An 18,873-nucleotide genomic window follows, 5' to 3' on the forward strand; every position below is an offset into this window, starting at 1 on the left:
TTTCTTTTGCTGGACCACTGTGCTTGAACTGGAACATTTTAAATTGCACCCCTAAATAATTGTACCCTTACAAGGTTGTATCTTGGTCATTCAAAAATAAGCAATTTGATGAAGTTGAACCTAAACGCCAAAAGATTTTGATGTTTAAATGTGCTAAAGCAGATCATTTGGGCTTAGAAGGATATCCAGAAACAGATGTAAAGATCACATCCCAATAACTCATAAGAGGACTGTTTCTCCTATTCATGCAAAATGCTACCATTACTATTGATAATTTATGTCTTATTTTTTTATTAAGGTAAAGTTAATGCAATAGAGGATAATGACTTGTTTATTCTCACCCACCTCTGAAATAACAGCTGAACATCTGTAGCATCTGTGACTAGTGTTCACTTTTACTCAGTAGCCTTGTTTCCATTGTTAAGATGGAGTTGACATCCTTCTAAGTGGTCTCCAATGGTAAGAAGTAAATGCCCCGCTCTTGCCATCATTTTCATTGTAAACGAATCTTGACAATGTCAGGTTCCCGTCACAGTCTATCAGTGTCACTCATTAAGTGGTGGTGTGAGCATGAGTCCATTTGAGATTTGCCTCCTTTATCAGGGTCAGCCTTTGGGAAATCTGAACAAATAGTCACATGTCACCTAGGTAGAAAGGATACTCAGGTTTGAGTATACTTTTAATATTTTAATGCATGATAGTTTAAAAGTTATCTGTTTTTTTTACAGGCCATTTAAATTTTGTGTTTATTTTACATGCATTATATCACAATTTCACTTAAAAATTCTATGAACTTCTTTGGGAACCATTCCTCATTGGATATATTTAGGAATGAAAGGAATGAATTCAATAGTAAATAGAATTGTTTAGGTTATTATAATTGCTGCTACTCAAACGCATGAGTTAAAAAAGAAAAAAAATGGCTTGTTTTTTATTAAAGAGAAACAGTAACAATACCCTTCACAAAAAACTTCTCATTTCCTTTTCCACCTGAAAATTGTTTTAAAAATCTAAAGTAATCTTCTTTTGACTAATGATAATCTCCAGTTAATCATTATTTAATTTTTTATGATCTTCTTTTTTCTTTGAACTTCTGCCTCAAAAGATAATTTAAAGTTTCAGCTCATTTGTTAAATGCCATTTCACATGTTGAACACGCATATATCTTTACCTTTATTTCAGTTCATTTACAAGAACCAGTTACTAAAATTTGATATATAATATAGCTGTTTTTATTATTAGTTCTATTGAATATGCTTATATAAGAGGATACTGAATAGAACTTTTCCAGTGGTGTCACATATGAACAAGAGGTACCAGATACTCCTTGTTTTAAAGAAAGTCAGAAACAACTGTTGCTTATTAGTAGCAGTGGAAGGAGTTTTGCTATCTTAATATCACTGCAGTCTCCACGAAACTCCTCCTCAAACCTTCTCCTTTTACAAGAGCTGACAACCATGGGGAGAGAGGATTTGACACAATCATCCTGGTGAAGAGGCGGGCTGGGATTTCATAATCCCTTTTGGAGTGTGCTTCCTCACCGTCAAGAAAAATGAGGGGAGCTCCCAGAAATTCACTGGAATTACTCAAGGATTTCCACCTCATTTCATAGCTGCATTTCTGCCTTGATGTGAACTGCTGACCTGCCTTCTGTACATATTTGAGCAGAAAGGAAAAGCACTGAAGCCGAGTGGCAGGTAGAGAGTGGACAATACCAGAACAGGGTGTGGGCCTTCATCTCAAGAGGCAATGGGAAGGGAGCTTAGGGAGCTTAGAAGAGCATTAACCTAGAGGAGATTTCCACTATCAGGGAATCATGCAGTTAGTGGACGCCCCCGTAAATCCCCCTTGAAGGATCAGACATTGCTCAGGAGATAGGTAGCATTTAGGCACCTGCCACACAGAAGATATCAATGACCTATTAGAATTGGACATAGTCATAGAAATGACAGTGCAGGAGGGACGTAAGCAAGAGCCAGTTAGGGACAAAGCATTTGTTCTGCCACCCAAGAGAAGTAGATGAGGAGGATGGATGACAAGCCAACCAAGCCCCTCTGTCTTCCAGGTACTTAGGCGCTAGGTCTGGGCAGTGCTGAGGGGACAAGGAAGCAGAGATAAATATTAGAGTGGACAGAGGGTAAAATTTTAAAGAGAATGGATCTTTTCTTTTTTTTATACTCAAAATCTGCAGAAGGTTATAGGGGACAGAAAAGGGATCCTTGACAGAGCATGTTTGAAGACAACGATTAGAGTAAAAATAAAACTATTTTGTATTTTCATCCCATCAATTCAGACTGTTCAATAATCTGGTTACCCTGACAGTAGGGATGGCTTTCAAAATTTAGGGTTTCTCCTCGCAATTGGTGTGTTTATGTGTTTAAAGCATGGCCTAACATATTTGAATTTAAATTACACTAAATCTTAAGATAACTTTGCTTGTCCCTTAGTGGTACACATCTTTTACATGAAAGGAAAAATAAACACACACAATCACTTTTGGTATATTAGTTCCATATATTTGCATATGTCATTCAAACATGTTATTGCTATCAGTATAATTAAGTGTAAGCAAATCATTTCAGATTATATAAATGCACACAATAATTTTTAGCTGAAAACAAAATTGGTTTGCAGGTATTAATTTCAATTTTTCTTCTTATGTTCATGAACCCACTTACATCTGGCTGCTGCAAGACTACATTTGTTCATTCTTAGCCCAACAAAATCACACCATAGTATTAGTAGTTGGGCTACATTAGGTTCCTGGTGCTTATATGTATCACTGGATTTTATCATATAGCAGCTGCCTGTGTGTTCCTCTGTTAACAATTCAGATTTGCTTATACCTGTGGTGCTTTCTAGTTTAAGACCTGCTCTAGTGCTCCCCAACTGGCTGTGTTGAGGACTAGAAATGAAAGATCGTTCCCTCCTTACGTGCTGCCAGCATTAAAGCATGGTCATAGACTCTGAATAAGCAAACAGCTTGCTGCGCTACTCAATCTTTTCATGAGTGCATTACAATTTTCCTTGACTCTCCCCTATTTTATATTTTTATCCTATTTTATGAGTTTTATATACATGCGTCAACCCTCTATTATAATACATGTTCACTGAGGATACTATGGCTATGACAGATTCACCTTTTTATTCCACAGGATTATTTAAGAAACAGTGTGGTTCAAGTGTGGTGGAGAAAAAAATGCATACGTCGTTTTCTATTTCTATCTCACCCTAACAAATATTAGGATTTTTGATATACATTGAATCTCCTCCTGTCTTTTGTAGATTTTCACAGTCTTAACAGGAAACTGCTTAAAGGTATGTGTGTTTGTATGTATGGTTGTGTGCAGGCATAAGACATATATAATGACATATCTCTAAATATATTGGCTTAAACCAAAAAACTTAAAGTTATACATTTAGTAACTACAGGCATGGCTAGTTCTGAAGTGAGTGGCTTATTTTCAACTCTTATTTATTCATGCTAATAGAGGGAAAGGATGTCATAAATAATGCAAAAATCACTTACAGCTGACTTGGTTATATATTGTATATTTTTCATCAGACTTAGTTTCTTAATTGTTTGCTCTGTTTATTACCCAAGTGAGCTAACATCATGAGTATTTAACAAATGATGATTGGCAGAGATGGCTAGGAGCATTTGTAGTGGGAAAATCGTATCTAGTATTAGAAATTTTCTGTGGAAAATTCACAAATGGATGATTGATATTTATCCTTACACAAGGAACTGACATCCTGTGAAGCAAAAGAGATATGAAAGTAGGTGGTATTTTGCCTATAATCTGTTTTCAGAATAACTTAATCAGAATTTTGCTTAATATTTTATATTTTGATAATGCAAAAATATAGAATTATAGAGTATCTCAGCTGATAAGAGATATATTTAAATGTATTTGGAGAAATAACTTCTCATTTACTAACTGGCATTCAGGATTCAAATAAAAGAAGAAATTAGTTCAAGTGAACAGAAAACAAAAGTAGATAGCAAGTGTAGACGGAATACAAACTGAATCCAAAATAAGTGTGAATAGTTTTCCCTGTTCCATGTTTAAGGTATTCACCCTCAAGTATGCTATCTACTATGAAAATGTAATCCCTATATTTGTTCTATAATTTAAATGAAGTAAAACATGTAGAGAAAATCACCTATTATTTATAAGTTGCCAATGCAGTTCCCATATTTAAATTATTTATTCCAATGTGTTATTTCTATGTCCAATAGTTAGTGATTGTCCCTCAATTCTAGTTTTACCTGCTAATATTAAAATGTAAAACTAATGCTGAATCATGAAATTTGACCAAATAAAATTTTTCAAATATCATGGATTAACTATGTAATGAAAAATTTGGCACATACTTTGGTAAAGGAAATGTAAAGTGAAGATATTTAAAATGCTTTGATACTGATTATTCTCTTGACATGATGTATTAGAAACATTCATATTTTTATAGTTTCTGCATGTTTGACTACTACTTTGGTACGAGCATTCGAAAGAGTAATGAATAAAGAAATAAGGTGTATAAACTTTGAACATGAAAATGAACTTTTATATTGCAATGTAGGAGCAAGCTGGAGAAATTTCTTTTATGTGAGTCATATCTGTATTAAGCTATAAACTTTTTCTTCACCAAAAGCTGTCATGATTTCTTGTAAAATAATAAAGATAATAAAGATATCCATTTTAATTGATTCTTTTCATTGTTTAATAAAATTGCTTTGTTTGATTGCTGAAGCATTTGAATTGAGTTTTCATTACTCACTTCTGAACAATTTACTCTAAGATCCAGACAGAATTGAGCTAATGAGTTTGAATTTATATTGAACCTTAACTGTCTTCATAAAGTAAATGGAAAAATATCATGGTGGTAACTAAGTATTCTTCATTAAAAACTATGTCATAGAGATTTTACAATGAGGCTTTTAATAGAGCTGAAGGATTTAAATTGGAGTTTTACCAACTTTGCTCTTTCCATGCATATTCTATGAAAATATGGGTTTCTTTCTCTCTTTCTCCCCCTTCCTTCCTTCTTTCCTTCCTTCCTTCTTTCCTTTCTTCCTTTCTTTTTCTTTCTTATTTAAGAAATGAACTCAGAAACTGACAGACATTACAGAATTTTCTTTTTAGTGGATAGCTTGTATAGTCAACAATTTAGGTTAAAAATAAATTAATGGTAAATTAATTTAATGTTGGGACATGCCTAAACTGAAATGATTTATAAACACCTCCCAAGAAGTATCTGTTAAGGCACATCAAGATCTAGTTAAATGTAAAACATTGTCAGCAATATTGAAATATAGGTTCTCAAATATAGTATTTTGATTTTGTCATTGACATTGCCACAGTCATAAATTTATGCTTCTCTTTAGCTAAAACCAATTTTCTAGTTTGCTAATGCTGCTGGAATGCAAAACACCAGAGATGGATTGGCTTTTATAAAAGGGGGTTTATGTGGTTACACAGTTACAGTCTGAAGGCCATAAAGTGTCCAAGGTAACACATCAGCAATCGGGTACCTTCACTGGAGGATGGCCAATGGTGTCCAGAAAACTCTGTTAGCTGGGAAGGTATGTGGCTGGTGTCTGCTCCAAGGTTCTGGTTTCACAATGGCTTTCTCCCAGGACATTCCTCTCTAGGCTGCAGTTCCTCAAAAATGTCACTCTTAGTTGCACTTGGGATATCTGTCCTCTCTCAGCTTCTCTGGAGCATGAGTCTGCTTTCAATGGCCATCTTCAAACTGTCGCTCATCTGCAGCTCCCCTCTCAGCTCCTGTGCATTCTTCAAAGTGTCCCTCTGGGCTGTAGCTCCTCTTCAAAATGTCACTTACAGCTGCACAGAGTTCCTTCTGTTTGTCAGCTCATTTATATGGCTCCAGTGATTTAATTTAGACCCACCCTGAATGGGTGTGGTAGCACCTCCATGGAAATTATCCAATCAGAGTCATCACCCACAGTTCGGTGGGGTGCATCTCCATGGAAATACTCAAAGAATTACAATCTATTTAACACTAATAGGTCTGCCCACACAAGATTACATTAAATATAATGGCATTTGGGGGACATAATACATTCAAACTGGCACACCAATTGATGTAGTTTTTGATACCCATACACACATATTTAATTTATTGCTTTGACAACATTACAATCTTTTGTAAAGTGATCTTTTGGGTTTTCTGTATAAGATCTAGCCAAACTGAACATTTAATGATTCCATGTTTAGAATCTGCTATGGAGTAAAGTAGGTGCTTTAACTCTGAATGATGATTAGGGTACCATTTACTGCAAAGTGAACTTTGCATTCTATCAACATCAGTGTGCTTAAGTTGTAAGGAATATTTAATTCTCTAGGTATATAGTAAAACCCACTTTATATTAAAATGTGTAGTCAAGCAGGATTAAACTCCACAAATAGGTTGAAATGTTGTAGAAATATTAGTTTTCAAAAGTTTGAGGGGATCATATTTAACAAATATGAAAGCAGAAAGAAAATACAGTTGAGGGAAATTTAATTACTTCAGCATTTTCTCCTAGAAATCATGTAAGTTTGCCAATCTCCAAATGTGATATACTTTATTAAACCTCATTTCAAATTAATTAGTAGAAAATTTGGAATAATATTGTATCCAAATAATTTATATTCATTCCCCACAGGCAGCAGTGATGGTTCTTGGGATAAGGAAACACTGCATTGTCCCCCCACCCAGGGATCTCAGGCTGCTGTTATCCATCCCTGCATGCCTGGAGTATATAGCCTTCCAGTTAGTCATCCTTTCAACCATCTTCAGCAGAACCACCTTCTGCCAAATGGTACGATGGCATTTTTTAGCACTAAAAATGGTAGTTTTCAAAAAGATTTCTTTAATTACTTCATAGTGAAATAGGACATGATAAAGAAATATGCTGTATTTAGATTACAATTGTGATGTTAGAGAAAACCCTAGTATTTCAAACAAGATTTAAACTGATCAGAAGAATAATAAAGCAAAAATTGACCATTTGTATCAAACACATGAAGAGTGGTGATACAATAAACCACAGCACCAAACTAGTTAGCATTAAGCTCAGTTTCCCTGTGGTGAGTGGGCGTTGTGACATATATTGAGGAGAAATACTTTCCCTTTGACTGCAATTATTACAACACTTCGTATGCTTCAGTTTTGACTGATTTTAATAAATGAGATTTTGCCATGTTTCATAGTTTTATTTGAATCAAAGCAATGATGATGTTTGTGTATTTTTTATAGGACTGGAACTTCCTTTTATGATGATGCCCCACCCTCTAATTCCTGTCAGCCTACCTCCAGCATCCGTCACCATGGCCATGAGCCAGATGAACCACCTCAGCACCATTGCAAACATGGCAGCAGCAGCACAAGTCCAGAGCCCCCCATCCAGAGCTGAGACATCTGTTATAAAGGTGATTGTTTTCTCCCACAATTGTTTTAGCTTGTTCACTCTGGGCCGCCATCTCTTAATTCCTCTGTCTTATTACTCAGGTGATTTTCAGTTCTGAAAAACTAACTGATAGTAAACAGGTATATAGTAAACAGATCAGGAGAAAAGTCACTTATTGTAATTAGCCCCTGGGGTACAATATTTAGTCACACTAGAGTGATTTTAAGTTCTCTATTGTATCTATTGAGAGGGAAATGAACGTAGGAAATCAAATGATATATTTCAAATTGTGTGTGTGCTTATGTGTATGGTTATGTGTGTGTGAGATGTTACAAACTGTGAGATATGGAAAATAGTACTTGTTTTCAGAAGACCAGGGTTAAATTTTGGGTCTGCCACTTACAAGCTGTGTCACCTTGGACATGTAACTCAATTATTCTGATTCTCTGTCTCCACATCTAAAAGTGAATGCTCAGATTGGCTGAGGAAAAAATAGATATGAAAATTAATTATAGATTCATTTTTAAATTAATTAAAAGATACTTCATGCTGACTTACCATTATTTGACCTAATCCTTACTTTGTTTTTCTGAGTATAATACACTTGCATTTAGGGGACCTCCCTGGAGCTAATCTGATCTGAAAGACCTGTTACTATTTTCATAGAATGTTGAATAATATGCAAATAGGTATTTTTCTTAAATAGCGGTTCTATAAGCAAAGATGTGCACCAGTCCCACATATCATTTTCTGAAGTATCATTATCAGAGGAAAAAAATAACAAAATATATCACAGAAGACCTTTACATGAGACAATGCCAGTGCCAAATTGTCAGCCAAAAAACAGAGAACAGCAGAACTTTTAAAAAATCTTGCATTTTCTGAAAGACTTTTAAAGGGTACATTTGTTACAAGATGATTTGTTAATCAGGTATCAGTGTAAAATTAGATCTATGGTAATTTATGGTAACAATTATTGCTGAGAATTCAATATTCTCATTGCCTTATGCATTGAAATCACAGAGAAAAATTTTGGTTGTGGGGTGAAATCCTTTTATTCCTATCATTGGGTTTTTAATGGCTACTTTAAAAAATTAAAAGGTACTAAGTAGTATTTATAGGATGTGATTAAGCTAATTAAAAGAATTGGTAATGATTACTACTACTTTATAATCTTAATATTAGTTATATACCTTGCTTTTTAGAAGCAGGGGCATCCTTTGATAATTTCATTTAGATTTAGATTAATAAGGCAATAATATGACAGAAGAGTAGATTTTAGCAATTTAAATCATACTGGATATCTTAGTTGTGACCTGTAGACACCGTGCATATGAGGTGGTGGCTTTTATATTCCTGGATCCAAAAGACTACAGTTTACATCAGGAGACTTGTTTTATTTTATTTTTTCAATATACACATATTAAGATAATTGTTTGTGCTACCTAATGTTAATTAGAATAATTGAATTCTGTGGATTTCTTTAATAAATCCTTGGTTGACTAAGTTTAGGTAGCGGGAGGAGTAGCTGGGCTTCCACTGGAAGAGGCCTGTATAAAACAATACAGGTCTAGATTATTGGGAGGACAGGAACATTCTCGTGTTTTTTTTTTTTTCTTTTTCCTCAGAATGTTATTACCTTTATTCACATGAGTGATACAATAATATAATATATTAATGCAATATTAATTGTGCTTGCAACAAGATGAAACTAGTAATCGAAACATACCTTTTCACATAATTTGAATCAAAAGTTTCATAGAATATTTAGGTTTTTTTTTTAATTCAGTTTTATTGAGATACATTCACATACCATACAATCATCCATGGTGTACAATCAACTGTTCACAGTACCATACTATAATTGTGCATTCATCACCCCAATCTATTTTTGAACATTTTCCTTACACCAGAAAGAATCAGAATCAGAATAAAAAATAAAAATAAAAAAAGAATACCCAAATCACTCCCCCTGCCATCCCACTCTATGTTTCATTTAGGTTTTATCCCCATTTTTCTACTCATCCATCCATACACTGGATAAAGGGAGTGCAATCCACAGGGTCTTGTGGTTTTTTAAATTAAGGTTAGGAATTGGAGAGGACCCAGAAAGGAAGGAAAAAAAATGCAAAAAAGTGAATAAGGCAGTGAGGGAACTGTATATCTTGGTGCCAACACCTACTAAGTAATAGTAATATCCTACTTTGTAGTCAATTGGAGTGAATCTTTTCAGAAACTTGGCTACAGAAAAGATTAAAGGAAGTTCTGTTTCTTTTTTTACTGTGTTGGTGTAAATGGTGGTGGTAACAGCAGGCAACAATGGCTTTAATTGTGACTGTCTTGAGAAAGTAAGAGCTGGTATTTTTCATTACTAATATCAAAGTGAAGTTCAGTTGTGTATGGTGGAAGTGCATAGAGGCCCTTTTGCATCAGGGTGCCCTTTTCTGATGTGGCAGGTACTGTATAGCTGTGATAAATTAGATTCTGCCTGATAAAGATTACAAAAAGTAAACACAATTCAAGAAATATATAAGGCAATTCTAGTACATTTGGGTGCTTGAAGATTCCTGTAAAACTGAAGAAAAATCAAGGCTATAGCTTCAGAGAATAAGAATAAGTAAGTAATAGGTGTATAAGCATTAAGCAATAGGCTATGATGTTCCAAATACTAGAGATAACAATATTATCAGGTTATTAGAATATGACTATATTCCAATAAATCTTTATTCACAGACACTAAAATTTGAGTTTCATATAATTTTCATGTATCGTAAAATAATATTCTTCTCTTGATTTCTTCCCAACCATTTAAATATATAAAAACCACTTTTAACTCACCATCAGTACTAAACTGGTAAGCTGACTGATAAATTTGATAAATCAAACTAAATTTATATATTATAAACTAGCACAAGTAGGATTTAGTAAACTTATAAGACATATATTAATTAAACTTAACTTGGGGACATATTTTTTTACCCCAAAGAAATTGGTTGACTCCTGTGTAATATTAATCAGTGTTGGGCCCATGTGGGTAATTAAAATTGTGCCTCCAAAGTTTGTTTGCCTGAAAAGATTTTAAGGATGAAGGCCAATTGAAAGTGAAATGCTAAATACCAAAGACGATTTATTCCTGTGTGAAAGAATGAAAAAAACAGCAAGAGAAATAGCCTTTGAGGGGAAAATATAAGTTGGAAGGATATTCCATGTGCCAGAATACACCATTTACATTTCTTTTTAGAGTAATGAGAAGAAATACAATTAAAAACTTAACTTAGTATTTTTCAGCAACAACTTGTAGGACAAAAGAGAAGCAAAGACATAACTTCAGAGTTATGTATTTTAAAAATATTCTATATGTTTCTTGTTTCTATAAACTAGAGGAGCCTAATAATTTCTGATTGGAATATTCATACCAATATATGCAATGGATAGAGCAGGGTGGGCAGATTGCCATACTGGAGCAAAAGTCAACTTGCGATGTGAGTGGTTTTTACATATTAAAATGGTTGGGAAGAAATCGAGAGAAGAATAAATTTTCATAATGTGAGAAAATTATATGAAACTCAAATTTTAGTGTAAATAAAGTTTTATTGGAACATAACCATACTCTAATTTACAAAATGTCTATGGCTACTTTCACATATAAAGGAGAGTTGAATATTTGAGACAGAAACCATGTGGCCCACTAAGCCTAAAATGTATTTACTCTATGGTTCTTTACAGAAATAGTTTGCTGATCCTTGCATTAGTACTCCAATGAACTCAAACTGCTGTCATCTTAGGCTGTGAATAATTGAGTTAGCTCAAACTAAACTCTCAGAGAAACACTATAGAGCCCCAGGATTTAGGGTGGGGGAAAAAAGCAATTAAAAACATTGGAGGAAAAGAAAACTAGATACATGAAGGCAGTACAATCATGGCACTGTTGTCCACTTTAAACGGTCGTCTCCATGGTGTCTGCCAAAGTAATGAACTTATACTTTCTCTGACTGATTTTCTTGGACACTTGGAAATATTTTAGTAAGGCAATTTTGAGGAGGAAATGGGCATATACTGTTTAGCCAATTACAATTCTAATTTAAATCATCAAGAGTTAAATGTCTATAGGGATATATTGAATTATTGTAAGCTCTGTATTAGTCTATTTGTGTGTCAGTGAGGGCCCTGTACCTTCACCGTTTAACATTCAAGAATATGAAGAGCCATAGACTTGGGAGAGACCTTAGATGTTACATAATCCATCTTCCCCCAAGGTGTGAAAATACTTCCTACATCATCCCTACCCATTTTCATATATCTAAGCTTTTGTAGAAGGGCACTTCTATTTTTCAGCAAATTTGAGAGTACGGAAGTCATTCATTAATCAAATAAAATTTGCGTTTCCTGGCTTTTACTTTAACTTTGTTATGTTTACTAGGAAGAAAAATGTCTACTAATTCTTCTGTGTTCCAGCAATGTAAATATTTTATCCTTTGTTAAAGTACCTGTAAGTTTTCTTTTTTATGCATATTTTAATATTTTCTGACAGTTCTTCATCAAGCTTTTTGGTTGATCTCTTCTGATCATTCATTTCTTTAAATGACCTTCTTCTCCTCTAAAATACCCCAAAAGTAAACTGACTAGTATAGATAAACTGAGCCTAACACAAATTTCAATTTGGGCAATATTTGATGAATATTAAAATCTTATAACTCATAAGATTTTTTGGTAGTTGAATATGTGACTCAATAAATTTATGCCTTTTTGACAAGAAATTCTATTAAGTCAGTTTTTTTCCATCTTTTACTTGTATTAGAAATATGCATTCATCCATATTATTTAGTTTCCATTCTGTTGATTTAGGTTCTTCAGGCACTTTTGAATGGTAGCACTCCAAATTATTATATTAGTTATTTATGCCATCTTTGTATCATTTTCAAGTTTTAAAATAATGTATTTGTTATATTATCTTAAATCACAGAATAAAAATTATCATATAAATCAAAAGATCAAATATTGCTGTCATTAGGAAACTCCTAGTAGGCTGAAATGTTCTATTAATTGATTCTTTTTGGGCACCATTCATCAAGTAACCCCAAATTTCCCTGATTGAAAGAATATTTTTGCCACTTTTTATTAATAAACCCACAATGAAGTCATAAAGATTTTGAAAAAAAAAAAGATTCTTGCTGAAATAAAAATAAAATAGAAAAGAAGAAAGACAGCATATTTTAATGATTTAAAATATGGATTCCAGAGGAAGATTTCTTGGATTCGTATTACAGTTCTACCACCTGCTAGTCATATGATTTTGGACAAGTTCCATATCTGTTTAATGGGGGAAATATTAGTACATATCTCATCAATTTGCTATAATGATTACACTGGTATTTATAAAATGCTTAGAAGTCTTTGTACACCAATGTTGCCTTCATCTTATCACTGTTTCATTTTTTCCCCAAGTATTCACAATCATCTAATAGTAAGTTCTAGAATTCTGCAGGGGAATGGTGCCATACTTGTAAAATATAGTCACAACTGTATAGTAAAATCACTCTCTCTCATTCTTATTTAGTCATATTTTGTGAGTAGCTATGATTCTGAAAACTTAACACACCTAAGTTTTGTACTTTGGTTTCTTTCAATCAAAGACTTTGAGGTTTGTAGTACAATGCAGTGTTTTAAAAAATATGTTTTTTACAATATTTAATTGTTCCTCTGGGATAATGTAAAATTATTTTCAAGAAATTTGGCAACATTTAAATTATTCCACATTGTGGAATAGACATCTTTTCACCCAAACCATAAGATTTTCTGAGAATAAGAACATGACTTTAATGTGTTCATCTTCTCTACTGACATACTGTGTGTGTTTGTGTGTGTGTGTGTGTGTGTGTGTGCGCGTACATGTGAGAGAGAGAGAGCGGGAGACTTTATGGCAGTCTCCTTATTTAAAAAAATATTAAACAAACCATTTAAAAATAAAAATACCATTTATAAATTTTCCATTCTCTAATACGTTCCTTCAATCCAAGTTCTTAAAATATTATATTAGTAAATAACAGTTTACTTGCATGAAGTTAAGATCATAAAAACTAGAACCAGAGTGACCTGATTCTCAAAGTAGATTAAAATCCACTTTGTAACATCAGAAGCCTCATGTTTGTTTTCAGTTACTAAATAGTTTATTCTTTGGGCAAAAATAAATAACTCTAGATTTGTGCATCACTTTGAGACATATTCTTTTCACAGAAATCTATTTCACATAATTTTACTTGGATTTAGGAAAAAAAGTATGTTCTCGTTATGTATCAATGTGGGTCTTGACATTAAATATGAAAAGGAGATGCTAACAAGAAAAAGAATTAGTAAAACACAACCACCACTAAGGATAATAACGTCAGTGTACTTATGTACCAAATACGTTTAAATCCATGAGTTTATAATAATACTATAAAATAATATTGTTGCTCACTTTTGGAGAATTCTAGTGAATTGATTTTGCCCTGTAAGGGACAAATAAAGGGATGAACAAAGGCTAAATGAAAGGAAGGGACCAAGAATCTTTCCTGCCTTTCTCATGCAAACTGTACCTTAGAATAAACAAATAATTCATGAGGGAAACTTTCTGTTAAATAGAAGCATTCCAGCTAATAAGTTAATAAGGAGTGGAGTATTTAGAATGTCACCAAAATGCAAGCTCTAGTGAATCTAGGCCATGATCATTAATGGTGGTTGGCAGCCGGGCAGACAGACATTGTACTCCTGATTGAAGCATGCATCACCATCTGTGGAGTGGTCTTGCCCCCATATTAACTTGAATCAACTTGAGGAATCCTCTAGATCTAATTATACAGGAAATTTAGGGGACAGAGGCACACAGAGATGAACCAGACTCATCAATGGAACTGCAGGGCTAGCTAGGTCAGAACTCACCTGCCCTCTTTGCTCTCCTCCCTCAACTCTCCTTTCCTTTGGCTGTGGGAAAGGAACATATCCTACCTTTTAATTAAGGTCAAAGCGCTAGTTACTATGTAGGGTTGAATTACAATTTCTGAATGGAGAGTTTATTTTGCTACTTAAAGTTTACAGTAGAAATTTATATTACCAAAGAGTTACCAGTCTGAATTTACATCCAGATGCATAAATTTGAAGGGACAGAGGGAGAATAAAATTGTATGTGATTGTACCCACGAATGCTACCAGTTTCACATTTTCAGTAAAATGGAATATTTCATGATCTCCATCATCAAGAAGAATAAATAAACCAAAGCAAATATCCCTTCGAACCTCAGTTTAGGACTTTCAAGGATGGAGCTTCAGTATTGGCTGGTTGATACTTAACCAGATGCAAGTGTGTTAGCAGCTTTTACCTGACCTCTTAGAAGTACTTAACATTTTTCTGAATCAAGAATCTCAATTTTACTATTTGTCTTCTCTGTACATGTCTCCAGAGCAAGGGAATTTGGATGCCACACAATCAGTGTAAATGTTTCTGGATTTCATTAATGACATTTGTCACTTTGTTATATTCTCCATGGGAGAAAGGAATTTTGTCAGCTTTATTTACTTACTTATATAGCATCAGAGCCTATACCACTCCCTGGCATATATTAGTTATTCAGCAAATAGTTGTTGAATGAATAAGTGCAAGTCTTGAGCTGTCTCACAGCTTAGGAGTTCTGGTTAAGTAAAGTACTGGTCAACTTCATCAATTTGGTAAATTAAAGGTAAATCAAGATTACTTATTTAGTATAGGAAATATGTCTCTCTATTTCTATCTGAAAAAAAATTAAAAATGAAGAGAATTAAAAGAGAGTAAAATAAATTGAAGCTAAATGAAATAAGCCTTCAGAGAAATGTGTTGTAATTATTTAGACTCACTCTAAGTAAATATTTAACCCTGATAAACTGTACAGCATATTTTTCGTGGAGGGGAGGCAGATGAGATCATGAAATTTTAAAAATGTTTAATTAATCACATGTATATAGTACTGAACATTTTTTCCTTTCTGTTTTAGAATTTTAGAATACATTGCTTTTGAAGTCCATCATTGTTTTTGAATTACCGTAGAGGCCAATACTTCTTGTTCTACCCAGAGGCAAATAATGCAGCTTTTCCTTTATTGTTATTCTGTTACCATTAGTTTATTAGTATGTCCTTTTTTTTTCAGTGAGAGAGTATTCCTCTTAAATTTTCATTTATTATTGTGGCTAGTTTTATAAAGATGGAACATTGCAAAAGATTGTGTTTTATTGATTGGTGGAGTTATGATGCAGGACTATAAAGCAGTGTGTTGAAGTATTAAATTAAATCTTCTTCCTCTCTGTCCTACTTCAGGCCCATCTTAGAGGTTAAAGGGTATTGCACAAATGAAATGATAAATCCAGTTTACATAGTTTCCCTAAAGACACTGAACTGCTTCTTTCTTATTGTCTGAATAAAACTCATTATCTATTTTGTTTCAATAATAATTATGAGATTCTCTCCTAAGCATTTCTTTACTGTCTCCATTATTCTCCATCTTATTGCATACTCTGGAAAGGCAAGCATATAAATATGATAAAAGAATTAAGCTGTTGAAATAAATTAATTTATTGTGCGACAATGTATTCAAATCGTCCTTACTCAATGGATTTTATTTTAATGAAATTCCTTTAAGAACAATACATCATGCTTCAATGATTGAAATTATACAGTAAGTGAAATGACTGAATATGTTGTGTCTCAATTTATAGAAAGTTTCTATTGACTACTTAAGCTTTTAAATCACAAAAATTCGCATAAATTAAAATATTTTCTTTAAATAAAACTATGAAATATTGTCCTTGTAGCCTTTATTCTTAGTCACAAAACTACAATTAAAGTAAAAGTAAACTAACGCTAAATTAAACATTATTATTTTACATGTATTTTCTAAACCTTAAAATTCTACTTTTAAAATGCATTTTACATTAAGATTTTAATGTAGTTTATTTTTTATTTAGTTTATTAGGTGATCTTTAGAGTATTTTGGATGTACGTATGCATGAATGAATTAATGCTTGAATGAAAGGAATCCTCATGGAAAAGTTGGACAATTAAATATATTGACTAATGAAATATTTTTTATTCTTATGTGAAAAATGAATTTGAATAAAGAAGGAATAGCTTTTAATGGCAAAACCTTTGTTGCTAGATTTTTTTGGATTAAATATTTAAATATTTTTTGAGTTAGATATCCAGAAAAAAAATCAGATTCTCATGCTTTCTGTTCACACCACTAAGAAATCTATTATGACAAGAAATTCAGACTTGTGAAATGATTTTAGAAGGACTGATTGATTTCAGGATTGTACTTTATCTCTGTTCAACCAAACATGCATTATTACAAGTATGATCACTAACATAACTATTAAGAAGAATATTAAAATGCATTGATGGATAAACATTTATGTGAATAACCTTTTGAAGAAAATAGAATGGTTAGTTTAGAATATTCTACTTATGTAAAAGTATAGCAGTATTCTGTCTCAAGTAAATACCATGAATATCTGTGTAATATAAATATTAACAGTTGGCTGTATTTGGTTTGTAGGATCATACAAACCCTGTGCTTCTTTATCAGAATTTCAATTAATCTCTGGTCAAGTATGTAGCATGCTACAATTAATACAAAAAGCTTATTAATAAATTTATGCAGATTATAAAGGAGTTCTACTATACAGTTTTATAAATCCATACTTCATATAAATGTGCATATACTCCAAAAAATACAGAATACAAACTTTGAATGCTACACACAAGCCAAGAACTGATTTGTTATTGCAAAAACTTGTTATGAGCCTTGTTTCCATTTGAAGCTGCCTCACAGTTTAGGATAGGGATGAACATTAAGAAAAATAGATTTATATTCCCAGCTGCTTTTATAATTCCAAGATGGGAAGCAACTTTTTGCATCCAGATGTGGATTCTCTGCTCTTTTAAATCATATATGTGTTTGTTTCTTTAAAATTTAGGTCATTTGTTTGCCATGTAAAATAAGGAACTTAGACATTTTAGAAACAAAGCATGTTTGATTTGTTTAATTTGGAAAAGTAACTAATAATACATGTTCTTTTTAATGTTATTAAAACATAGATTGCAAAATATTTTAATCTGCATATCGTGCAGCTGGATACCATCTTTCTTTAGCATCCTTTATTATTACAAATGCTTGATATGCCAGAAGCTTCCCAGAACAAGCTAGTTTTAAAATTTAGTATCTGGAGAGTGTGTGTATGTGTGTGTATCTTCTCCTCCTCTCCTTTCTTCTCCTTCCCATCATCTCAATCCCAATATCTCTCCCTCTGAGTATTAGTTATTTGCAGTTTACTGAGTGGAAGCTTACATAAGTTGGGTTTGGAAACATAGTGTGTGTTGCTTACATTTACCTAAGTATCAGTCAGTTTTGCAGTTTTGTAGAAAATTGACAGAGCACTTAATTCTGAAACTCCAAGCAATTAAGGTAAAGGGCTAGTGCTATAATACAACATTCAATGTATCTATCTCTTTGGTGGGTTTTGTTTTCCTCTACATTAGCCAAACCACACATTTTAGACCAATCTCAAAGGTTCTAACATTGAAGTATCTTTAAAACAAAACTCTAATATTCATTGCAACCCTTGAAAGTAAAATTGAGTCGATTTTTTTTTGCTTTTTCCTTTACAATATTGGTCCATCTTGCAAGTCTTTTGCTATGACTTTATTGCACGGAAAATATATCAAGATACTGTTTTATATTATGAATTTTGGAAGAGGGTTTGGTTATTTTAATTTTGTTTGTCATTAAGTTCCTCAAAAATGAAGCCTCAGTCTATCTACTGAAAATACTGACAGACAATATGCATGGATGTAAAATTACAAGGCTATGGGACAAGCTGGGGCAGTGTTCTCAATCTTGGATGCACATTGAAATCACTTGGAGAACCTTTAAAAAATGCTGATGTCTGGGCCCCACATCAGACCCAGTAAATCAGAATCTCTGGGAGTGGAGCTCGGGTATAGGCCTATGTAAGAACTTTCCAGCTGGGCTAGTGGAACCTCTAGTGCATTACTCTCATTTTCACTGGTAGTACAGAGCCTTGGGCTTCATCTTTGTTTTCCACATTAAATTAGTCATTGATATTTTGAAAATATTAAGCCACCTATAAGAGCTTGGTTCTGAGAGTTGATTCTGCTTCCTAACTCGTCTCTGCCTACATTATATGATTCACAACTATGAGCTTAAAATCAGAAAAAAAAAAAAAGGCATTTATTGACAAATTTGGTTTTAGAATTTAAACATAGTCTGTCTTTTTAAATATTTTTCACCTTTGCATCCTAACAAGAATTATATTAATTATTGAAAAGAGAGTTCTTCAAGGCCTATGTGCAAATTTCTGAAGTTATAAATATGTTGTTGCTCAAAACATAAAATGTTAATGAGTGGGCACCTTATTTCTTAATAGGTAAC

General features: G+C 33.0%; 1 protein-coding gene across 3 annotated transcripts in view; it reads left to right on the top strand.

The window, feature by feature from the left end:
• Positions 1-18,873, top strand: part of DACH1 (dachshund family transcription factor 1) — a 406,379-nt gene that overhangs the window by 275,673 nt on the left and 111,833 nt on the right. For 2 of the 3 annotated variants that reach the window (XM_037800620.1, XM_037800621.1), the window contains exon 4: positions 7,267-7,439. In XM_037800620.1, the coding sequence (XP_037656548.1) occupies positions 7,267-7,439 (173 nt within the window). Of the gene's footprint in view, positions 1-6,673; positions 6,830-7,266; positions 7,440-18,873 lie in introns of all 3 variants that reach the window. The other variant, XM_037800622.1, reaches the window with a different exon arrangement.

Source organism: Choloepus didactylus, chromosome 12 (genome assembly GCF_015220235.1).
Source record: "Choloepus didactylus isolate mChoDid1 chromosome 12, mChoDid1.pri, whole genome shotgun sequence".
NCBI classification, from domain to species: Eukaryota; Metazoa; Chordata; class Mammalia; order Pilosa; family Megalonychidae; genus Choloepus; species Choloepus didactylus.